The sequence below is a fragment of the Coenobita brevimanus genome, chromosome 110 (assembly GCF_032717465.1).
Source record: "Coenobita brevimanus isolate Jiangsu-jjx chromosome 110, ASM3271746v2, whole genome shotgun sequence".
Classification (NCBI taxonomy): Eukaryota; Metazoa; Arthropoda; class Malacostraca; order Decapoda; family Coenobitidae; genus Coenobita; species Coenobita brevimanus.
The window spans coordinates 10,615,907-10,642,154 of NC_137063.1; the positions used below are offsets into that span (position 1 = coordinate 10,615,907).

General features: G+C 42.0%; 1 protein-coding gene across 1 annotated transcript in view; it reads right to left on the reverse strand.

Moving 5' to 3' along the window:
* LOC145417427 (pleckstrin homology domain-containing family F member 2-like) overlaps window positions 1-26,248 on the reverse strand; it is a 215,368-nt gene that overhangs the window by 137,154 nt on the left and 51,966 nt on the right. Inside the window, exons 3-4 of the mRNA XM_080286110.1 lie at window positions 23,213-23,276; window positions 18,410-18,535 (exon numbers count right to left, since the gene is read on the reverse strand). Of these exons, the coding sequence (XP_080142236.1) occupies window positions 18,410-18,535; window positions 23,213-23,276 (190 nt within the window). The remainder of the gene's footprint in view (window positions 1-18,409; window positions 18,536-23,212; window positions 23,277-26,248) is intronic.

Consider the following 26,248-nt stretch of genomic DNA (forward strand, 5'->3'; position numbering starts at 1 on the left):
GCACTAGCCTACTCAGTTCTTGTCCAGTATTTGCAAGCAGTACTGCATCATCAGCATACAACAAGTTTGCAATATGCCATCCAACACCATTCACTACCAACACCATCCCCCTCGCCATTACTCATGTTTTTACTTCTCTCATCACCACCATCCATATATATATTGAAGAACCATGGGGACATCACACAACATTGTCGCACGCCCACACTGATTGTGAACCATTCACTTAGATGCCCATCAACCCTTACACATGCTTCACTACCATCATAAAAACTCTTGACATCTAGCAGCTTACCATCTACACCATACATGCACAAAACTTTCCACAATCCTTCTCTGTCCACTTTGTCGTATGCTTTATCCAGATCCATTACTGCCATAAACACCATATGGTCCTTCTCACAAGTCTTCTCTGCTGTCTCACTGCAAATATTTGATTTACACATCCTCCACCACTCCTAAAGCCACCCTGTTCATCACTCACTAGGACTTCCGATATCTCTCTTACCTTCTCTATAATAATCTCTCCATACACCTTCCCTAACACACTCAATAAACTTATGCCACGATAATTCACGCACTCACTTCGGTAACCTTTATTTTTGTACAGGGGTACGATCACAGCCTTTTTCCACTCTGCTGGCATCGTTTCACTCATTCATGCCTTCTTATATATCTCCAACAAGTGAAGTCACTTCCACTCTCTCCACAATACTTAATCATCTCTGCATACATCTGATCAACCCCAGCTGCTTTCCAATTTTTCAGCCGCTTCACAGCACTCTTCACCTGTGCAAGTGTCATGTCTCCTGGCACTGCATTCCTTCTCTGCACACACCCCAAAACCAATCAAGTTTACAGCCACTCTGCTCTCTCTATTCCCATCTATCAGGCTTTCAAAATATTCTCGACTGGTCCTTACTTCATCCCTATGGGTAAATAATCTACCATCTACGGTACATCCTTCACAGCATCACATATCTTTCTGCTTTCACTTCTACATTTCCGCAACTCTTTCCAGAATAGCTTCCTATTTTCGGAGTAGCTTGCATTCATTTTTCTTCCTAGATCATCGTTTACCTCCTTCTTTTTCCTCTTCACTAATCTCAACTTCAAAAAAAAAAAAATAAAAAAAAAAAAAAGCTATTCCTATAGTAAATACATATTTAAGATACATATAAGGCGTCTAGCGGCAGAGTGACGTATGCACCAGGGGGTTACTTTCGAGCAACTGATGCTTAAATCTGAAGAATGTGTACATAAAACATATAAAGAAAAAACTAATGTTGTTTTATATCAATGTAATGCTCTCAAAAAATGCAATTTAATGAATCAGTTGTTTATTAAAAAAAAAAAAAAAAAAAAAAAAAAAAAAAATGCAAACCCCCCCATTGGGGGTCATACACAAAATAATAAACATGAGTTATAACTGTGTGATCCAAATAAAAACAAACATAAAAATTAAGAAATTGTGAAAGTTTTATATTAATAATGCAATTTCATGATTTTTGATTAATTTTTATCCTGTAAATTTTTAATTAAAAGCACTCAAAATGGGCTGAGGACAGTGCAGCCCATCAACCACATGCGAGGTTTAGGGGGACACAGGTGGGGGACTGGCTGAGGCTGGGGGCTAGTACTGAGACGCGGCCTCCCAATGGCTAGCTGATCGTGGCCCGTACGTCCTTCTGCCATGTGGGAGTAGACTTCCACTGTGGGTTTTCAAGGCCTAAAACATGCGACGCTTGCCCATCTGCCAGCCAGCCATAAGGGTTCTGTTTGTATGTAGCTTTATACAGGAAGGATCTAGAAGGCTCCACCTACATATTGGCGGGAATAACTCACCATCGGCCATTTTGGCACATATGTCACTCTGCCGCTAGACGCCTCATATATCCAGTTTGTAAAATTTTACACCATCAGGGATCTTTATCTCATGATACAACAAAACTGAAGCCTGTTCCTGTACCAAAAGAATGATAATAATAATTAAAAAAAAATATATATATATATATATATATATACTTTTTTTTATTTTTTTTTTTTTTTACAGCACTAATGAGAGAACTGAGAGCTTAACTATGATATGATTTAAGATGGGAGCTTTTCCATCTTAAAATACAGCAAGATTCAAATCTGCAGGTTTTGAATGCAGAGATGCGAGAACTATTCAACTCATTTTTTTTTTTTTTTTTAACTTGACAGGTAAACAAATGTGCTATAACTGGATTATTTTAATTAACAGGAATTTTAAAATATCACATATGATATTGCTGTTACTACAAATGTTTCTAAGTATTAAATGGAGTGTGCAGGATCCAACAATAAACCTAAAACAAAAAAGGCATAAACATAGTACCATGAATGGAGTACCAAGTGAAATGGCTGTAAAATCCATTCTCTAATAATTTTTAGCCATCAATATTCTCAGCTACTCCATACAGGAATACACCTTCCACACTATGTGCTTTAATGATTAAGTTGCTTTTGCAGCGCTTGTATGACAGAGACCATTCCATCAACTGCAAAGGTATAAAGGACAAGCAACCCTTGTCATGTGCATCTCCAGACAAATCAGCCATCCATTTATAGTACTGTACTTACTTAAATCTATGGTTACCACAATGTCCATTCCCTGCTTCCTGATAGTCACTTACCATACCAAAATACCTGCTTCTTGGCTTTCCATTACTCCTCCCATCCTCATCCTCTCATCCACAGACTTATTCACATATTCATTTTTTGCCACCATACGTCATTCATTCTTCTGAGTGACCATACCATCAGAACATACTACAGTATTTTCAACCCCCTGCTCGACAAACTTCTATACTCCACACACCTGAATATCTAATCTGTATTTCATATTTTACCTACCCTATGCAACCCACATCTATCCATATATATATATATATATATATATATATATATATATATATATATATATATATATATATATATAGTAGGCTCGCACAGTGCACGAGAGATTGGGCGGTCCACGACCTCGCGCACTGGGAATACATAATCTTATGGGAAAAATTACATATGGGCGGTACCCCCTCATACCTGGACATCTCTTGGCCCTTAGAGACATAAAAAAGGTCAAATTCTTCAGACATTGTACTACAGATATAGCTGCAATAACAAAAATACGGGCAGTCACCTTAACAACAGTAGACAACAGGCCTGATGGATTTAAACAACAAGAGTTCTGAGGCGCGGCAACGCACTTACAGTGCCCCCGCCACCATCCCGGTCCCACCACGCTTGTTTAACGGTTGCCAATGTTGTATTATTCCAGGCTTTGACAAAGAAATTTACAGCCTGTTGAATGTTACATTTCATCCAGAATGCAGCAAGTCATTATGGTGGGGGTTGCGGGTATGCCAGGTGGAGCAGGTGAGTCAGGTGGGGCTGTGAAGGTGGAGAGGGGGGCGGCTGGTGAGTCAGGTGGGGCAGTGGAGGACGGCGGTGGGTGAGTCAGGGGAGGTGGTGAGGGGAGGATCCTCCCTCTCCTCCTAGCTACTGCTCACATTTTCGGCAATTTCCTTCACCTCTTCTTGCTTGTTTGTTTCATTCCTCATCTTGTTATGGACGTATTGGCAGTATAACAACTTGGTATTCACGAAATAAACATCATTATTATAAAAACTGGGTATCTATTCTAACATACTGTTATTGCCGAAAACGTTAATATTGAAGCTGTTATTGGCGATATCTTATTGTAGACTTCTCTTCAGCACCTTCCTCATGAGCCTCTAGGTCACTAGTGGCGCGTTGTGTGTGGGGGGGTCGCGTACTGATGGAAAATGGCGTTTTTAAGCCACTTCTTGCCTCTACCTCGTGTTTTGTGGGGTAAACTCGCGCATTCAAGGGTTTTTGTTATGATTTTTGGTCACTCGCGCACAATGCGATTTGTGCACTGTGATGACGCGCACTGTGTGAGCCTATTGTATATATATATATATATATATGTATATGTATACAGTGATCCCTCCAATATCCAAAGAAATAGAGCCAAAGGCATGTCCGGATAGTGATCCTGTCTGGATATTGGGCCCCAGCCTCCTGGACTTGTACTTATGGACCCTAACTCAGAAAAACACCTATACAACTCCCTCAGGACCTGCATTGCACCTATTGAAGACCCAAACCACACCAATAAGGGACATAAAAGACTGAAATAAATGCAAAAGAATCATAAAATGAGGTTTTAGAGGTTGGTTTATACAATATTAAACATTCTGGGTACTTACAACAAGTCCCTGGCTCCTGGACTGGTAGTTATGGACCCTAACTCAGAAAAACACCTCCCTACTGCACATGCATAGTACCTAAGACACTATTCACACCAATAAGGGACATAAAAGAGTGAAATGAGGTGTTAGAGGCAAGTATGGAAAATACAGTAAAGTACAGTATGAAACATTCTGGGTACTTACAGCAAGTCCCTGGCCATCTCGATGAATAACCCGCCTCCTCTCAGACTCTGACAGTAAGAGGGGGTTCCTGAAGCACTTGCAGTACACTGTTCATGAAGTCTGCACAGAACTTATCGTCATTTGCACTCAGAATTCCATTCTCTTAACTTAACACTGCGCACTCTTGTTTTACTTGCGCTCCATTGTACCTTAATGAAATAAGTGTTGCACTCAGCAATTTAAGTCTTTCCACTCAAAAAAACATTTTCTAAACAAAACACACTCTAGTTAATTTATGTTACATTGACAGTCCATTAAATCTTTGTCTTTTCACTCAGAACTCAAATTCCTTGACACTATGCACCTTTTTTTTTTTTTTCACTGCACAACACTGTAAATTCCCATGTGGTCTAGTGGAGAAATTCTTGGCGTCTAATCACTGTCAGAGTCTGAGAGTAACACATGCAGGTGACCTAGGGGTGCATCACTGAGTTGTGGTGATGGCATACCCACTGCAGACGACTCTGAAGAGAGGCGCAAACTCACGTCGAGTGGTGACTCCACCGTGCCTGACGTGCTGGGCTGTGGCTCAGAGCATGAGGGCCTGTTTTGGGAAGGCAATGGAGTGGAGCCAGGGCTGGACACAGCGGGGGTCATGGGCCTTAAAAAGCTGTCAGTGGTTGATTGACACGAGGAACGACGATTTTGATGATTAATGATGCGCTGCCTGAAAGCGCGCACTTCCTCCACAAGTCCCAAGGGCCCCATCTCCCTGTCGCAGTCCAGTCTGGGTGCTCCAGGTAGTCCAGAACGAACTCTAGGTGTTCCCGGAGTGCGCTCAGCTTGGGGATGGCTGGAGTAGTGTCATGCTGAGAGGAGGCCGCATCATCATCGCCGTCCTTGTCGGAAACTTCAAGCTGGGTACTGACACCTCCAACTGAAGATGTGATCTCGATATCAGACATGGTCCGATACCCAGGATCGCCATCGTCGTCATCCAACCACTCACGCACTTCATCCACATCAACATCGTCCCCATGCGCATGTAGACGTGCATGGAAGTCATCTACGTCAAAACCTAGGAAATGGTGCTCCACATCCGTTCTGAGAAGCAGACAAGACCAACCATTTTCTAAAGTCTTGATAGGGATTTCCTTCCATGCATTAGCCCAGTTGTAGATGGCAGACGATGTTGTAGTGGTGAATGTTTTCCAAAGTCTGCAGGCCTTGTGTGACCCGTCCTTCCGTGCTCGTCCTTGTTCTCGAGAACAACCATCACCTTGTCCAGGAAATTCTGGCAGTACGGCCTCTTCATTGCCATAATCACTCCTTGGTCCATTGGTTGGATGAGAGCAGTAGTATTAGGTGGCAGAAACATGCACCTATTGTGCCCATTCTCAGCCACCAACTCCTTGTCGCACGGGTGGGCAGGTGCATTGTCGAGGAGAAGGAGGGCCTTTACCTGGTCGCGTGGGATTCCCAGTTTCTCCGTCTGGTAATGGATGACCTCCTTGACGAAATGGCAGTGGAACCACTCTTTGAAGATCTGGGCTGTGAACCATGCCTTCAAGAATGGTACCAGACGACAGGAAGGACATCTATCACCCCACGAAGACACCGAGGCTGCTTTGCACGGCCAACAATAACGGGCTTGAGCTGTTAGCATGCCGTTAGCATTGGCACAACACAAAGCAGATATCCGTTGCTTGCAGAGCTTGCAGCCAGGTACACGCTTCTCCGTCTCCTCGGCTAGAGTGTTCGTAGGCAAAGAGCGATAGAATAAGCCAGTTTCGTCAGAATTGTAGACTTGACCGAGAGTTAGGCCCTCCCTGTCGATCAAGCACTTCACCTTGTGCTGAAACTCATCTACTCCAGCCTCATTGGCGTCCAAAGCTTTGCCATGAGACTTATGGTTGGTAAGGCCATGTTGTAACTTGAACGTGAAGAGCCAACCTTCGGATGCCTTGAAGTCTAGGGCATCGTGAAGCCTTGCGAACTTCTCAGCAGCAGCCTTCAGCTCTGTGCCACGCACCATCACACCAGCAGCACGTTGCTGTCGATACCAAATCACCGTGAAGCGGTCAACTTCTGCATACTTGGGAGTATACATCACCTTCCTCTCCATGCTGAGTTTGCTTTTCGACAAGAAGTCAGCCGTGTACTGCATGAGTTTGTCGTGGGATCTCTTGATATCAAACAAAGTAGATCAGGCCAGGTTGAATTCACGGAGGATGCGTGAGGTAGACCATCGCGCATCCATCTTGTCCAATATCTCCCTCTTCTTCTCCAGAGTCAAAACCACTCTCTTCCTCTTCTCAGGCGGCGGGGCCATCATCACACACACGAAAGAGAGGCACGAGAGCAGCAGGAGAGCCTGCAGCAGGTAAGGCACCACCACAAAAGCGAGCACGTGGGCGGCCATGACGACGAGCGTGCACACACAACAAGAGACGGGCAATAAGTGGAGAGGATGCAGGGGCGCTCTAGCGGACGTCGGTGGAACAACGCACCAGAACACAGGTGGCCCGCGCCAACTTCAAATTATGGGTGGGAAAAAGTTGGATTTGTTTAGAATTTTTTGCGGTTTTTGGCCCATTTTGGGAATACTGGATCCCGGGACGAAAATGTCCGGTTATTGGGGATGTCCAGAAAATGGGCGTCCGGATATTGGAGGGATTACTGATATATACAGTCCACCCTCGATCTGCCGGATTAAAAGCGGGGGGAGACCAGTTTGGCATTTGCGAATGTCCGGGAATCACAAAAGTCCGGCCCCACATACCATTCCCCAGACTATTTTGTCCAAATTCTCCAATATTGTTCGCCAATTATTCCGATATTCTAGGGCATTCTGGAATGTAGGCTACCTATACCAACATAACTAACATACACAATACAGTACATAAAATAATAACAATGACAAAATAACAATAATAATAACTGACAACAGCTGTATTTTGCTAGCTACAACCCTAAGAACGGATGTTTAGACAGTTGTTGACGAGAAGGTGGAGGGTATGATAAAAGATCAGAAAGCTGAGGAAAAAGAGGAAAATGAACAAGGAATGGAACACTACAAGGTAACCCAACCACTCATCAGCTGACTGAGATATAAATATGCAATCCTGGACCGGATCAGCAATTTTAATTGGAAAATATTTTAATCTTTATCACCATATAGGTTTGCACACCAAATTATTTGAAATTCAGTCAAAAATTTGTGCTTAATTTAATTATTAATAGAAAATCAGGATTCAGAGCGAAAATTTCTTAACCCCTACACCGCGGTGATGTTTTTGCGCTCCTTGCGCGTCCCGCGAGGATATTCGCGCTCCAACTGACTTTTTAAAAATATTTGCCAAAAATCAGTTATTAGTCCTAGAATATTAAAATTACATGTGCATATGGCACATACCTTCAGCTTTCTCCTGGGATGTTTGTTGAGCCTTTGTCGAGTACCGTAGGACTTGTGGAGACTTCTGAAGTTGGGTAACAAATTATCCACTTGACACTTCCCAACACCCAGTAATATGGTTACCACAGCCTGATATTATCACTAGAAACACTATTCTATGATTTTCAAGTAGTTTGGAATCCATACACCTAAAAACAAAAACAAAAACACTGTGAAAGCAATGAAAATTATAAGCGCGTACGAGCTTCCCACTTGCGCTCGTTCCCCGCTGGTATTCTGTCATTTATTATTCATAAACACACTCACACTTTATATTCCTATTACTTTATTCCACTTATATATATACATATATATATATATATATATATATATATATATACAGTATTTATCCATAAGTTTCCTTCAGTAATAGTAGTTTATTTTCACTCCAGGCATTAACTTTCTCGTTCAGTAAACTAGCGTAGACAGCAAAGCTTTGACTGCCATTACTCCAAGTATTTGTATTCTTATTCTTATATTAGTAATTATTTACATTTCTATTTTATTTACACTATGTTTTACACTGTCACTTCCAGTAAATAAGGGCTCCTTTCCCTTGGAGCCAGGATGAACTTGGGACACTGAAGCACTCGTAGTTTATCACCATTTCCTGCAATGGCTCATCACACAATTCACCAGAAAGATTGTAGTCACTGTCCATCATTATCATGGATAAATTAGCCAGTTCACGCTCCACAGCAGTCATTTAGTCCTTTACCCCTTCCCATACAAGGTTTAGTAAGGGTAGAGGTCACAGGGCCCTCTAGAAGCGGCGGAAATGGAGGGGTGCGAGTGCTACGTGCTTTCATCTCAAGAAACAATGCTGAACTAAATGACGAGGCGATTATGGGGCCGCCAAGGGTTGACAACATCAGCGAGGTGACAGCTGCTAATTTATATGCTGTGATGTGATTGGCAGGAAATTAGGTAGTTCCAGGTGAATGTAATTATCACTTAGGCTTCTCCTTCCTTTCTTATATATATTTTTATTACAAGAATAGATTATATGGCATACAAGTAAGCCCTTAATTCACGCGAACTTTTTTCACGCGATTTCGGTTATCCATGAATTTTTCGTACAGTAATTAAAACATAAAATTATAGTATTCAAATAAATAATTTTAATATACAAGAGAAATAAATAAAATATAAAAATGCCTACCTGCTGCCCGTGTACATACATTTGTGTGTGTGTGTGTGGGAGGTCGGTCTACCACGCACCAGTGCACCACACAGTCAGTTTGAATCCGACGGTCGAACTATGCGTGACTCGCGAATCGTTATTTGTGGCTTATTTTTCTGCCTTCCAGTGATTGCTTGCCTGGTCTGCCAATATGGGGCCTAAGAGTAGTGCTAATGATGCATGTGGTAACACACAAAATGGACTAGTAAAGTGATGTTGCTGACAGAGAAAGTTAAAATGTTGGACAAACTTAAGGGAGGAATGTCAGCGACAATTCTCCGTCAGGACGATTCCCCATCATTTATTTACATACCAGTTTATTTAGCAAAGTACAGTACACTAGTTTTTTACTTATATGAGTTATAAAATCCCCCTGAAAATTAGTTATTAAAGTATTAATTAATCAATTATAAGTATATTTATAGAATGACAGGAAATCATCCATGTTTTGATGGTGAATTGACTTCGTGGTGAATTGTCTTGGAACCGTGTGTTTGGGGTGAGTCAACTGTTCTTACAATAAAGAAGCCAGAATGTAGCATACGGGAGGCAGTGAGGGCTAGTGCACCAGACTGCGCTGAAGTGTCTCCACCTACGCCTGTGAACTGGCTTGGAACCGTGTGTTTTGGGTGAATGAGTCAACTGTTTGGACAATAAAGAAGGCAGAATGTAGCATATGGGAGACAGTGAGGGCTTGTGCACCAGACTGCTGAAGTGTCTCCATCTACGCCTGTGCTTGTCAGGTTTCAGTGTTAAATTTCTTACATTTTTGTTGTTTTTCATATTTTATGCTAGTTTATAAGGTGTATGTAGTGCATAAACAGTATTATTCAGATGTAATATACTTAGTAGACATGCGTAATTATGAGCACACAAGGGAAGAACATGTACGCGAATTTACCACATACGCGAAGGGTCTGGGAATGTAACCCTTGCGTGAATTAAGGGCTTACCTGTATTTCAAGGGGAAATACCAGGGAAAATTAGCAAACAAGTGCATGTGGGGGGTTGCCAGGTGATAATTAGCCAACTCCAGGTGTATGGCACTATCAGTTACCTTATTTTTTTTGGGTACAGTATAACCTCGTTATAACAGACTTCAATATAGCGGAATTTGCTTTTATCGAACTCGAGGAGCCAATTGGACAAATTTCTTATGCATCAGAAAAAGTCAGATAAAGCCAGAAGCAGTCCACCTCTTGGAATAATGAATAAACAAACAAACGGAGGAGATACCATAACATCGTCCCCCCTCCCTCTCTCCTCCAATTCTTCTCTTCCTCCCCGAGTTGGGAGAGAGAGAGAAAGGTGAAGGTGAAATTGAAAATGAAAATTAAAGTAATCATGAAAATGAGTGTAAAGGTGGAGATGAAAGAGCATGGAAGTGAATGTGAATGTCAGAGTCAACAGAGAGAGAGAGAGGGGGAATAAATACAGGAATGACAATTGGCGTCCCCTTTCTCATAATCAAATGAGGGAGATAGGCATAACATTGGTCCCTCCTCTCTCTCTCTCTCTCTTCAGGAGAGAGAGAGGCGAAAGTGAATTTATAAATGAAGGTCAGTGAAGGTAGTGTGAGGGTGAAAGTAAAAGTGAATGTGAAAATGGTGAAGGTGAAAGTGAAGAGGAAAATGAAGTCGAAAGTGAAAGTGAAGGTGGAAGGTGAAAGTGATTGTGAAAGTGAAGGTGAAAATGAAACCAAAGGTGAAAGTGAACTCAAAAGTGAAAGTGAAGGTGAAGGTGAGGTGAAAGTGTGGGTGAAAATGAAGGTGAATGTGAAAGTGACGGTTAAGATGAAAGTGAAGGTGAAAATGAATGTAAAAGTGAAGGTGAAAGTGAAAGTGAAGGTGAAGGTGAAAGTGGTGAAAATGAAAGTGAAGGTGAAGGTGAGAAAGGTGAAAATGAAAGTGAAGGGGAAGGTGATTGTGAAAGTGAAGGTGAAAATGAAAGTGAAGGTGAAGTGAAACTGGGTGAAAATGGAGGTGAAAGTGAAGGTGAATGTGAGGTTAAGATGAAAGTGAAGGTGAAAATGAATGTGAAGGTGAAGGTGAAAGTGAAAGTGAAGATGAAGGTGAAAGTGAAGGTGAAAGAGGTGAAAATGAAAGTGGAAGTGAAGGTGAGAGGTGAAAATGAAAGTGAAGGTGAAGGGGAATTTGAAAGTAAAAGGGAGGGTGAAAGTGAAGGTGAGTGAAAGTAATTCTAAAGGTAAACATGATAGTAGTATTGCAAGTGAAGGTGAAACGGAAATTCACAATGAGTGATAGTGAAAGTAGGTGTGAAGATGAAGGTGAAAGTGAGCAAGGAACTGCATATGAAAGTGAATGTGAATGTCAAAGTGAACTGAAAACAAAGGCTAAATGAATGGGAAGGTGAAGATGAAGGTGACGAGGAAGACAAAAAATGTGAAGTAAAATGGAAGTGCCAAGTGCGAGAGAGAGAGAGAGAGAGAGAGAGAGAGAGAGAGAGAGAGAGAGAGAGAGAGAGAGAGAGAGAGTGTACAATAAATGCACGAATGACAAGCGCTTCTTTGCTTAACCCCTAAAATGCGGGTGTTTACAGTCGATCCCCCCCGAGTGGCGGGGTTGTATCGCGGTCTGAGTACCTGTAGGAAAATATTCGCCAAAAATCAGAGATTAACCCTAGAACATTATACTTGGTGTGGCAGATAGTACTTACATTCAGCTTTCTCCAGAGACAGGTGTTGAGCCTTCGTGGACTACCCAAGGACTTGTGGAGACTTGCAAAGTTGGGTAACCAAATTTTCACTTTCACACCTCCAGCAACCCGGTTTCCCCTCTACCACAGCCTCATTCTGTCACAGTAAACTTTATACTACAACGTAAAGGTAGTTAGGAATCCGTATTTGTACAATAAGCACTGAAAATAAGGCTAAAATCAACGGAGCGTACGGCCGACATGCACTGTGGCGGCGGTCTTCCTGTCACTCAACAAACATTTCCATTTTCACAGCTAAAAACATGTATACTACATTATTTTCAATCATATTACTTCCCAAAAGATCACCACGGCGCGCTTTTTATTCTGCCTTACGTCCGCCACTTTATTCTCGTTCCTGTCGGCCGCTTGCACTGACTGGGAAGAGCTAGAACTCGCCATAATCTCACTTTGAAAGCCTGCAGTAAACTGACGCTAAACAGAGGCAAACCCTGAGAAAAAAAGCTAGTGTTACAACTGGGGAAACAAGCGTTTCCTAGTAGCATAAACTGCTTGTGAGAGGAGATCGCAGATTTACAGTTCTGAGCGCTCAGAGCGCTGCCATGTATCACAGCCAGGCTGGCCGGGCCGTGGTAGGGGGGGGTACGGGGGGAAAACGCGATATTTGGCAACAAATGAGGTCAGTAGTACAAAGGTAAAGTATGCTAGTTGTAGCTAGAGGGTGGTGGTACTGATAGACAATACCAGCTGGAGCCTGCTTGCCCGCGGTTATTCAAAATTTACTAAAATCGCAAACGCGACGACCCGCCGTCCTGCCCTTATGGCCGAGCGTCGCAAACGCGACGATCCGCGTTTTAGGGGTTAAGGAGGAATAAGTCCAGGGAAGAGTCCAAATGTCGCTTTTATTGGACTTTCGCTTTTTTCGGACTGGCTTGTGCCCCAATTAGTCCTATATAGTGAGGTTTTACTGTATATATTATTTTGTATAAGAATAGGGCATAGGGCTTATTTCAATGGATGAAATCAGTGGAAAATTCTGGGGAAGATTTGCTTAGCGCAGTGCGGCCAGGCAGGCGAGAGGAGAGGGTAATGGAGGAGAGGTAGGGAGGGGAGTCAAGAACGGGGATAAATGGCTAAATTGTCAACAATGGATGGGAGTACAGATGACATTAGCAGTGCTGGCTATTGTTGGACACTGGCAGTACTGATAGATGATACAAGCCACCACCTGAAAGCCCGGGAGATTTCAAAATAACACAGAATCGCAAAAGTGACGCCCAGCGGTATGATCCATTGTGCTCAAGTGTCATGAAAGTGACACCCCCCGGTTAAGGGGTTAAAGCCAGCATAACCGTTTTGCCTCTAGCCTAACAACTCGCCTTGATGGACTTTTGTTTTGTAATAAATATCGATTTACAATGCAGATACATATTTTTGTACTCAAAATAAATATCTATGCAAAACAGATGTCTGTCAAGGCATCCTGATGCTCTGAAAGGGAAATATCTGTTAAAACTGGCCAGCCACTAATCAGCTGATCGAGATACAAACAATCATCGAATGTGACCTCAATCTTGGATGGAATCGGTTGTGTCCCCCCCACCACAGGGGGGGGGGACACAACCTGGCCACACTATGGGGTGGTACTACTACTCTGCGGCCAGGTTGTGTTAGGAAGAATACTGCCACCGTATTCCCTGCGTGTCGTAAAAGGCGACTAAAAGGGGCGGGGTGAGGGGACTAGGGACCCCCTCCTCTGTTTTGTAGTTCCTAAAAAGAGACAGGCCAGAGAAAGGGATGGGGGAAGGAGTTATCCCCGTACCCTGAAGATTGGGTCTATGAATGTGCGTGGATGTAGTACGATTGAGGCTAAAAGGGAGGAGATTGGGAGAATGTTTGTGAGAAGAAAGTTGGATGTGTTAGCTTTGAGTGAAACGAAGATGAAAGGGAAGGGGGAATCTATGTTTGGAAGTGTGAATGGAAGATTGTCAGGTGTTGATAGAGGAAGGGCAAGAGAAGGTGTGGCCTTGTTAGTGAGTCCGGAAGTTCAGCAATGTGTGATTGAATGGAAGGAGGTGTCATCGAGACTGATGTGGGTGAAAGCGAAATTTGAATGTGAGTTGTGGGTGTTTGTGAGTGCATATGGGCCTGGTAGTGAAAGGGATGAACAAGAGAGGGAGTCTTTCTGGAATGATGTTGATGAGTGTCTGCAGAGTTTTGAAGCGAATGTGAATGTGGTAATGATGGGAGATCTGAATGCTAGAGTGGGAAATGTAGCAGTTGAAGGCGTAGTTGGTATGCAAGGTGTGCCTGGAAGAAATGAAAATGGGGAACGAATGATATCGATGTGTGTTGAGCGAGAGATGGTGATTGGGAATACGCTGTTTGAGAAGAAAGATATTTATAAGTATACATGGGTGAGACAGGAGGGTGGAAGGGTTGTTGATAGAGCCTTGATGGACTATGTGGTTGTGTCTAGGAATGTAATAGGAAGATTGTTGGATGTGAGAGTTCTGAGAGGGGAGGGTGGAGGTATGTCTGACCACTACCTGGTGGAGGGAAAGTTAAGAGTAGGTAAGAGATGGATGAGAGATAGGAGGGTTAGGTGTGGCAGAGAGGTTTTGAAAGTGAGTGAGTTGGATAAAAGAGAGAAAAAGATAGAGTATCAGGAGAAATTGAAAGATGAGTGGAACGCAGTTAAAGATCGGGAAAATGGCAGCGTGGAGGAGGAATGGCAGTTGTTTAAGAGTGCTGTGGTGGGGCATGCAGAAGAGGTGTGTGGTGTGAGACGTGTGGGTGGTGGTGTAAGAAAAGGAAGTGAATGGTGGTGCGAGGAAGTAAGTATGGCTGTGGCTGAGAAGAGACGTGCATATGAAGTGTGGCTGCAGAGGAAGGATGAGATGTCATATGAAAGGTATAAGGAGAAGAGGAATAGAGCGAGAAGGGCTGTGCGTGATGCTAAAGTGGCAACAGATGAGAGGTGGGGTGGGCGGCTGACAGAGAATTTTCAGCAGAATAAGAAAATGTTTTGGAAGGAGGTGAAAAGGGTGCGAAAGGGAGAGTCTGGGAAGGAAGAACGAGTAAAAGCAGAGGATGGAAGGATGTTAACTGAGATGGATGCAGTAAGGAAGAGATGGGCAGAGTATTTTGAAAGATTGTTAAATGTAGAGGAGGAAAGGGTGGCTGAGATTGTGGCAGATGGAAGGGTGCAAGGAATAAATGTGTTGGGAGAGTTGAATGATTCTTTGATCACGAAGGAGGAAGTGGAGAAGGCAGTAAAGGAGATGAAAACAGGGAAAGCTGCAGGTATGGATGGGTGTGCTGTGGAATGCCTGAAGGGTGGTGGAGTGACTATTGTTGACTGGTTAGTAAGATTGTTGAATGTGTGCTTTGAGAAAGGTATGGTGCCAATTGACTGGGCAAGTGCTTGTGTGGTCCCGTTGTATAAAGGCATGGGTGATAAGTATGAATGTACTAGCTTTAGGGGTATAAGTCTGTTGAGTGTTGTAGGTAAGGTGTATGGTAGAGTGTTAATTATGAGAGTTAGAGAGGGTACAGAGGGAGTGATTAGTGATGAGCAGTGTGGCTTTAGGAGAGGGAGGGGATGCGTTGATCAGGTGTTTGCCGTGAGACAAGTGTGTGAAAAGTATTTAGCGAAAGGCAAGGATGTGTTTTGGGCATTTATGGATTTAGAGAAAGCGTATGATAGAATTGATAGGGAGGCTTTGTGGACTGTTTTAAGATTGTATGGACTTGATGGTAGGTTACTAAAAGGGGTGAAAAGTTTTTATGTAAATAGTAGAGCGTGTGTAAGAGTGGGAAATGCTGTGAGTGATTGGTTTCCCGTGAGAGTGGGGCTGCGACAGGGATGTGTGATGTCGCCTTGGTTGTTTAATATTTACGTGGATGGTGTTGTAAGGGAGGTGAATGCAAGAGTTTTAGGTGGTCTGAGTCTGGTAAATGTTGATGGAGGAGAGTGGAATCTGAAGCAGCTGCTGTTTGCGGATGATACTGCACTGGTGACTGATTCAGAGGAGAGATTGAGACAGTTGGTAGAGGAGTTTGGAAGGGTGTGTGAAAGGAGGAAATTGAAAGTAAATGAGAATAAGAGTAAAGTGATGAAGTGTACGAGGTTGATAGATGGTAGGGGGATGAATATAGTTTTGAATGGTGAGTTGCTTGAGGAGGTAGAGTGTTTTAAATATCTAGGGTCACATGTTGCTGTGGATGGAAGAATAGATGCAGAAGTGAAGTTTAGAATAAATGAAGTAGGAAAGGTGCTGGGAGGAATGAAAAAAGTGTTAAAATGTCGTTCGCTTAGAATGGATGTAAAGAGAAGGCTGTATAAGGGTGTTGTGGTACCGACTGCATTATATGGGGCTGAAACATGGAATATGGGTGTAGCAGAGAGGAAAAGTTTGAATGTAATGGAGATGAGATGTCTGAGGAGTATGTGTGGAGTGACGCGTATGGATCGGGTGCGAAATGATGAAGTGCGAAGGAGAACTGGAGTTGTTTGGGAGATGGCTGGTAGAGTTGAGCAGAGGGTGTTGCAATGGTTTGGGCATATGGAGAGAATGGATAATGAGCGATTGGTGAAAAAGATAACTAGATCTGATGTGAGAGGTGTAAGGCTGAGAGGAAGACCACGAATAGGATGGATGGACAGTGTGAAGAGAGCGCTGGATGCGAGAGGGATGTCTGTTGAGCAAGGAAGAGTGGCTGTGCGTGACAGAAATAAATGGAGAGAAATTGTGAATGAATAAGTGATGACGCAGCCCTGAGGGGATATTCTCCCGCATTTGGTCTGATCAGCTAGTCAGGTCAGGTGCGGGTAAGGGGATGGGTCTGTTATGATGTGGCAGGGGTAAACCAGTTCTGCTGTCGGGCCCTGCTGCGGATGTCACTGATTGCATTGCCCAGTTGACCCTTGTGCGGTGTGGTGCGGTGAGGATCTGTCCGTTCTCCCCTTTGGGGCTAAGATGCGAATGAATGTGTTTGAATGGATGAGTAAATGGAGAGTGAATCGTCCTGTCTCGGCTACCTCCCTTTCCTTGGGGGAAGCAGCCTAGGTATATAGATAGATAGATAGATCACCATATAGGTTTGGACACCTAATTATTTGAAATTCAGTCAAAAGTTTGTGCTTAATTTAATTATTAACAGAAAATCAGGATTCAGAGCAAAAATTTCTTAGTCAGCAGAAGTGTTTTGCCTCTAGCCTAAAAACTTGTCTTGACAGACTTTTGTTTTATATAAATATCGATTTACAATGCAGATACATTTTTTTTTTTTACTCAATAAATATTTATGCAAAACAAAAGTGTCCAGGCGTGCTCATGATCTAAAGGGGAAATATGTGCTACTACTGGTGCATTTTAGCCCTGAAACCTAATTTTTAAATTGTTATATTAAGTAAAATTAGTTTTTGTGGATTTCTGATAATTAGGTGTGTATGAGCCACTGTGGCGAAATAAGTTAAAATATTTTCCAGTGAAAAGTGCCGATTTGGTATTTAGTCGCACCGAGTCAGGTGAGCTAAGTGAGTAGGAATGGATCTCACTGACTTTGAATGAAAATATATATTTTTTACTTATGAATTTTATTGTGTCCAAGCCTTCCTGAAATTTTACTGTTAAGCAATAAACTATTTATAGTGGCATTTGAGAAAGGTAAGTGGCAAATGGGATATTGCCACAATTTAGGAACTGGTGGGGTGAAGCAGGTTGGTGGCCAAGATGCATTGGCCACCAACCTGCGTTTCATGTATGAAAATATCTTCTTGTGTGTGTTACAAATGGCCTTTATTGAGTCAAAACCTTGCTAAAATTATACTGTGTTGTGCAGCAGACTGCTTATAGTTTAATATGAGAGAATAATGGCCAGACTTTTGTGAGAATCCCAGACTTGTACGGGCATTTGTCCGGCATTTGATAATACTGTCCAGCCTCAGCCTGTGTCCAGGAAATCCGAAATCCGGGTAATAAGGGTCCGCCAAATCGAGGGTTGAGTGTATATACTGTGTATATATATATATATATATATATATATATATATATATATACTGTATATATCAAATCCTATATTCAAAGGTGTTTTTCTTGAATCTCGAAAAACATGCCATACCAAAATCTAAAACACACATCTAAGGGGGCTTTCTTCCAGCATCTTTACTGAGCTTTCTCTTTTGTAGCAAGGCCTTCATAGCACTGGCCACTATTCTTTCATTACCCACTCTTCTTTCCACTTCTCTTACACATCTGCCTCTTCTCTACCACTACCACAACAGGGTTGGATCAGTGCTATGAAAAAGGAGGGGGGGATGCAAAGCGAAATTATAAGCTTGAACTCATGTTGATTCAAAGCAAATTCGCCATAATTTACTTCCCAAATACTCTTTTCACTTAACTGATTCAATGGCAGAATTTATTTAAGATGTTTACTACATACAATTTGGTAAATAACACTGTTCTTTTACTACAAATGATTCACTGATATGACGAAAATAAGGGGAGCATTCACCCCTCGGACATTCCCAAACCTTCCCTGCACTATATATGGTAAGATCTGTGAAGCACTGTAATATACCTCATTAAAGCTCATAACCGCCAAATACAACACGCTCTTAATGAACAAAAAATACTATATAATATACTATACATAGATAATGCTTACTCTTACGAAGGAGGTCGGACACGCATTTGTTGATGTGAGCCATCCACTCAGCCTTCTCAGTAGCTGTGGCAGCATATACAGCAAAGGATTTTGTTGGAGTTTTGATTAGCCATCCATTGCGGAACTCTAAAATATAAGAAGAAAATAGCTGGAGACAAATTTATTCTTTAAATACAATGCAGTACAACAAGATGACATAAGGAGTTTATATACAATACAGGTACAGTATGAACAAGGGAAATGGAAATGACAAAGCTCTAATAGTGACTGGATTCATTTAGTGTGCAAAATGCTTCCAGGAAAGTAGACAAGCATCCTGCCCATTAAGTTCTGAACTACAGTGTTCTAGGCTTGGTCCCCCCCCAAACCCATAAAGGTTTATCTTTACTATACTGTAATTAAATAAATTTTGAAGAACTGGTATAAGAACAACAAATACGAGACAACCTTATTCTTACTTTAAACTGATGAGGTGAGGTATGAGCCAGGAACAAGAAGGATGTATAAAAGTGGAAGAAACATCAATAGCATGCCCAAAGAAATTAGTCACTCACTCATCTATCATAATTCTGGGTACGTGGTCTAATATAATATACAGTAAAAGTCCTCCAATCCGACCACCAATAACCCGAATATCCCAATACTCTGAATTTTTCGGGGTGAAACTTTTTAATTTTTTTCTGGGCATTTTACGAATTATTCTTGGCTTATCTACGGATTTATCTGGCTTGGAGTTGCTCTTCGACTTGGATGTACCTGCCTGCAACTATCCTTCTACAGGTCTGTGCATTACTGGTGAGTAAAACAATAAACCATATCATTTTAAGCGTTTATTTAATGATCATGTACTATTTCTAATGTTTTCAGAGGTTCCCCACAATAGTCTGAAAAAAACAGCAGTCTGAAAGACCCTCAGTCCCCTGCCATTCGGATTACAGAACTTTTACTGTACTGTACTACAATTCTGGGCATGTGTCAGCATAACAGCTGAAACTGGAAAAAGAACTTAGATGAAACTTGGCAGGATGGTCGGAACTGGGTCACAGATGGGCCCAATTCAATATCATGTGGCGAAATTTCCTAAAGGGATGTTTTGGCCACTAGTAATTGTCTTCATTGGTGTTATATTACGTTGAAAATGCTGTGGGCCATTTCCATGGGGTTTTATGTGTTTCTGCAGGAGCAAGCAATGAAGGACTTCCTCCTGCGCTGATGCATACATTGTTGGTTGCGAGCAAAATGAAGTGCGGTTCAGAAACAGCTCTCATTTGGGCAAGTGCTGAGTGGCATGATAGGGCCACAAGGCACTTGTCCATTCACTATTCAAACTTCAGAATCCTGAGTCTACCTCCTAGGTCAAACCATCTCCACATATTTTTTCTACATAACAGAGAGGTGGTGGTGGTGCATCTCCCTCATTTATCTTCTCTCCTTCGTTTGCTGAGACAGCGCTGCCAGGCATGTCTCCCTCCCCATCTCCCCCGCCATCCCTCACCCCCCTTAGCAAGCTGCCTGCCTTACCTCATTCTCACTATGTCTGTCCACCTGACTGCATCTCACCACTGAATCTCCCACCACCTTATTTTCATGTATTACCTTCCTGCATTATGATGATGTTGGTGTGATGGACTAATGTCTGATATATCAGAAAAAGTCCTGATCGGCAGAGGGAAGTCCGGATGTTGCTTTTATCGGAATTGCTTGGGTCCCAATTAGTCCGTTATAATGAGGTTTTACTGTGTACATACATATACAGTATACAGTAGAAGCTTGATTTAACAGAAGTGGGATTTAGCGGAAGCTTGAAAAAGCGGAACTACAGTATTTTTTTCCATTAGGTATTCGCACTTTACCAGAACTTTTCCAGTCAATCACGAAGCAAAGGGTGTCCCTAATGAAAACAAGCCGCTTTGTCCCAGGCAGCTCACCCAGCCTCAGTTTACCAGCAACCACTGTACCATTCGCATCTTCTCCCTCAGTGTGTGTGATTACCTTGCCATTACAAACTTTTTTGTGCATTTTCTTGTGAAAGTAATCAAAGCAATTGTCTGCCATGCCTAAAGTGCAGGAGAAAATGAAAGGGTGAGTCTTTCTTTGGCCCAGAAATTGGAGTGTGGTACGCCTATGGGGTCAAGAAAACCCAAGTGTATGAAACCCGAAGAGGAGTGCTGGCAAGCCTTTCACTGAGCAGGAGAGGCTGAGATGGAGATGGAGGAGATCCAGGAGTGGCTGGATCTCAATGCTGGTGACCCTGGCTCCCACACCCAGACTGAGGACGAGATCGTGACCGAGGTGACAGCAGAGAAGCCTCTACCCGAGGAAGACATGACAGAGTTCACAAATCCAAAGAAAAGAGCCTCCCATACCTCAGACTGTGTAGAAGCTCTGCTTGACTACACCCTCAACTCCAACTATGAGGATCTGCAGAGCTTGTACCCCCACCTGAGGGAGATGTGAACAAAAATAAAGATTCAAAGGGATCTGTATGAGCCACAGCAGACAAGATCCAGGAATTCTTCAAACCACCACCGTCACGTCCACCCAAGGAAAGCAAGGACAACTGGACTTCTGATATTTCCCTGCCATCGCCCAGCAGCCTCCCCTCCACAGAATCTAATGTTTCTCTCCCCTCAACCTCTGCCCACGGGACACCGGCTGTGATATCCTCACCCACACCATCCCTGGTGATCCCCAGCCCCACCATCACCCCAGTGCCTCCCCTAGTGCTGATGGAGGGGGACTCAGTGAAAAGCCAACCACCATGCCTGACACAAGCTTGGAGGTGCTGTATGGCTACCTGTGTCAGGCACAATTCTGCAAACAAAACCCTCACATTTGGAGGTGAGGTTTCTATTGTTTTATTTATTACTAAAATTATTATCATTATTGTGCATTCTGACTGCTGTGGGTATCATTCTGGATTGTGACTAGCATAAGTAGCATCTGTGTGCAGCTTAAGAAGGTATTTAGTAGCAACTACAAGTAACATCTGTGTGTAGGCTTCAGGTCACGAGGGAGGGGAAAAAAATATACGAAAAATAGCAATTTACCAGAATATTCTGTTCGATCTATGGTTTTCTAACGGAAGCACATAACTCTTACTTAAAAAATATATATATATATATATATATATATATATATATGAATCACCGTCAATTCAAAATTGCTAGAAACCATGCAAAAGCTATAATAAATCTCGCTAAATAAAACTTTCTTCAAAATCACACATCAGAACTACTTAACAACCCTAATGACAATAGAATATTCTGGTCAATTTTCAATTTTTTCAACAAAAACTTTAACAAGTCATCATCCAATCCCCCACTAAAATCTTCAGTCGGCAACATTACAAATGACCCGTGTGGGAAAGCGAATCTCTTTGCCAGTACATTTACCAGAAATTCTACCATAGAGGAAGTCAGCCAGAACGTCTCAGTACTAGAACTTGACTCTCCCGAAACTGTTCCACTTAAAGTACAGACAAGATACGTAAAATCCATCCTAGACAATTTACCAACCAACAAGCTCCAGGCACAGATGGAATTCCTCCAATCGTTTTGAAAAAGTGTTCCCCAGAACTTGCTTCTGTTCTAGCTAAATTATTCAGACCATCCATACATACTTCCTCATGGCATACAGAAGGGATACAGGATGGGGCAGCGGATACAGTGTATTGGAGCATCCTTTGTGAGAGAGGTATGGTTTCAAAACAGCATGTACTGTTGCATACTGATGATACTGTGTTGTCAAGTGAAGACAAATGGGAGTTGCAAGACTTGGTGGATGAGGCTGGGAGTGTGTAAGAAATGATGTCGAAAAATGAATGTAGCTAAGAGTACAGTTGAGGTCTTTGAAAGAAATGAAGACACAGAATGCACAGTGAGGCTGGATGGCCAGGAAATGAAGAAAGTGAGTGCCTTTATACTTAGGTAGTTGGATGAGTAAGGATGGAAGTTTAGAGGATGAAGTATGTGAAAGGATACTGCAAGGAAGCAAGGCTGCTGGTTCAATGAAAGCAGTAGTAACATACAGTATATGGAGGTGAGTAGGAAAGTATGGAAAGTTGTGACAAGAAAGTACCATACTGCAATCTCTCCTGTAACGTAGGGAAGACAAGCTTGGGTTCTGTTGGCAGAACATAAGTTAAGACTTAGAGTAGCAGAAATGAGTTACGTTAGAAGAGCATTTGGAGTTACATGGAGAGGTAGACAGACAAATGACTAAATGATGGAGCAATATAGTGTTGATATGGATGTGAATGAAAGCATAAGGAGAAATATGCTGAGATGGTTTGGCCATGTGGAGAAGATGAAGGATGAGAGATTGACTAGAAGAGTATGTGAGTGAGGTGAAGCGGGGAGGGGGAAACTGAGGATTAGCTGGAGGGGAAAGGGGGAGGGAGAGACTAAGGATAAGGTGGACAGGGAGGGAGAGACTAAGGACACTGTGAAGGAGGAAGGAGAGACTAAGGACAAGGTGAAGGAGGAAGGAGAGACTAAGGACAAGGTGAAGGAGGAAGGAGAGACTAAGGACAAGGTGAAGGAGGAAGGAGAGACTAAGGATGAGATGCAGGGAAGAGGTAGAGATATATGAGAGAGGGGGCATGAGCTGGAGAGAGGGTAGCCTAATGGCAAAGGACAGGATGAAATGGAGGGAATTTGTTTGTGACCACTTCTTACCAGATTATAGCATCTTACTATCAAAAAAAAAAAAAAGTGATATCTAAAGAAATAAAACAAATTTGCTTTCTGCTTAGAAGTGATAGGCACACAAATGCATGCAAGCACACAAAGATACACTTACGTCCATCATCCTCCAGAGAAGACAACTGTACTTCTTCCAAGGGTAAGATGTGTTGCTTGTTGTACTGAAAAAAAAAAAATAAAAAAATAATAAAATAAAAAATAAATTAACAGACAGATGTACACACACACACACAAACACACACACACACAACACATCTTTCTCTCTCTCTCTTAATGGATATCATAATATCATTTAATAATATGAATGAAGATATGCTAAGTACACTAATAATGACAATGGTATGAACTAGACTAGAATATGCTGCAGTTGTGTGGTTCTCCACACCTAAAAAACATGTCAACAAATTAGAGAAAGTGTGAAGAGTGACTACTAATATGATACCAAACCTGAGAGAATTCCAGTATGGAAGATGTTACAAAGGCTAAAATTATATACACTTCATAAGAGAAGAGAATGAGGAGACATGACAATGATGGATTTTTTTTTTTTTTTTTTTTTTTTTTATAACAGAACAGAGGAAGAAAAAACAAATTAATAAAAAAAAATAATAATAATCCATACACCAGATTACTGGTGTCCTCTGTTCATAAAAATCTGTAACAGTTAGATCTGAACAGCTGTAGGTTGAAGTTTGGAGGGAAACAACTCTGGGGAAGGAAGTTCCAAAGAGATGCAGTTCGGGGAATGAAAGAATTCTGATAGGCAGAAGTTCTGCAATATGGCTGAGTGACATTCCAGTCATGAGCGCTACCAGATGCCCGTGTAGCACGAGGGAAGGCATGGAGAGGTGGCACCATGGACGCAACTTCGTCTGAGCATTTGCCATGAAAATATCCGTAAAATAATGCAAGGGAGGCAACATTCCTACCTACTTGCAGGGGAGGTAGTTTATTTGTAATGGCAGGGTTGTTAATAATTCTAATAGCTTTGTTCTGAATTTTGTCTAGTTGTTTTAATGCAACCTCTCCACATCCATTCCACAAGGGTGAGCAATATTCAATCTGAGAGGGCACATAACTCTCATAAATTACCGCTAACTGCTTGTCAGTGAAGAAGTTACGGACTCTGTACAATAATCCAAGTTTCTTTGAGGCGGCTTTAGCAAGTGATTTAACATTAGAGGTCCAGCTGAGGGCATTGTTAAGTGAGATGCAGAGAATTTCAATACTTTTGGAGATGGGAATATTAGTAGCACTGAAGGTAATATACGAATCTGGCAATATCTGTCTATTAGTATACTGTATATACAGTGGAACCCCGGAATTCGTACGCCTCTCTACTCGTACAACTTGGTTTTCGTACAGCTTTTTCACCCAAAAATCGCTCGTTTTCATACAGTGACCCGTTATTCGAACTAAGAGATGCGGTGTCGTAGGTGCAACATGGTTGCCAGTCTGGCTTTGTCTTCCGTCAGCTATGCGTCAGTCATACAGGCTCGATTAAACTTTGTTATGAATTACATATATTCGAAAGAAAATTGTACAAAATCATGGGCCCTAAGAAGATCAGTGAGTCAGCTGGAGCTAAATGAAAAGCAGTGAGAACAACAACTGAGCTGAAAAAAAAAAAAAAAAAAAAAAAAAAAAAAAAAAAAACTCATTGCAAAGTTTGAAAGTGGAACCTGTGACTCCAATCTTGCCATTCATTATGGTATGGTGAAATCTACCATTTCATCCATAATAAAGAATGGATTAATGAATATTACATTGCTTCTTGTGGAAAAAATTGATTCGGTTTTCGAACAATTCGCAACTCGTACAGCCTCCAGGAACGAATTGTGTACAAATTCCGGGGTTCTACTGTATTTAGTTTTACTAGCATTATATGAGACAAGGTTGTTTTGTCCTCATTCACTGATCGTAGATAGGTCTTGAGTGGTATGCATGGTAACCTACATTATAATGAACTGATGTCTGTATGTTTGTTACTGTAACATAGCAAAAACAATGCAATGCAGCACAATTTATGTCAGAGCAAGTTACCGTTAAAATGCTCTAACTTGAAGAATAAAACAATTTCCAGTCCAATCAGGCCACCAGTTCCCAAGTTATGACTCATTTTTGAAGCTAAGAAGTGACCTGACATCAAGTGGAGACTGCCGATGGTTGCCTTTAACCCCTAAGCTGCGGCGGCCCTAAACATTTCCTGTGTCTGTGATGTGGGAAAACTGGTTAGAAAAAAAAAATTGTGTTTACATCATGTGTTTTGACCTACTTATACCTAATGAAACATGACAACGTTTTAGTCACACAAAGTTTACTTTCCACACTAATGATTCACGACCCACTTATCAAGCATAAGAATGCAGCAGGCATGAAAGATGACCAAAAAGTTCACAATATTCCACGTGACTCCTCTGGAATGTGCAATGCAGCCTACCGATCAGCATTTCAGGAATGCTATAAGCACCCGAGGGGTTATGCGAGTGAAATAAACTGATAGACATGATATCACTGGGGATGATGGAAAAACAAGATGACATAGTTATAAATTTAAGCTGTAAAGGTGTTTGGGAGTTGGGTGATGTGAGATAATATAGTTTTCCAAAACAGAAGTATATAAAATGGGAACCAATGGGAGCCCCCACAAATTGGAAAAAGAAGCCACCTCTTGCTAGATAACTTAATGTAAAGTGCAAAAGCAGGGTCAACTTGAATTACCCTCTGTTATACAAGTTTTGTTACTTTACTGAAAATAGGATATTTACTGATTTATTTACATATACTACTGGAGAAAAAATGGCTTCTTTATCAAAATATAATGGAAACGGAAGGTTGTGTCTATCTCAGTTGAGGGACAGCCTACATGCGAGTATTATGTTGCCTGAGTATTGATCACTCATGTTTTTAAGTGGTGAATGTACATTTGTAGAGAAAAATGGTAAATGCGTAGTATAATGAAATTGTATCTTACATAACAAATGAAGGAAATATGGTACTTAAACAATCGAAGATGGCATGAACTCACTGAGCTCACATGGAGGCGCTTTCTTATGGGTAGCGTGGCGTAGTTTGTGTGGCAGCCGCCAGGGGCCCAGGGCGGCACTGGAGATGTGTATACTGTACACCACAC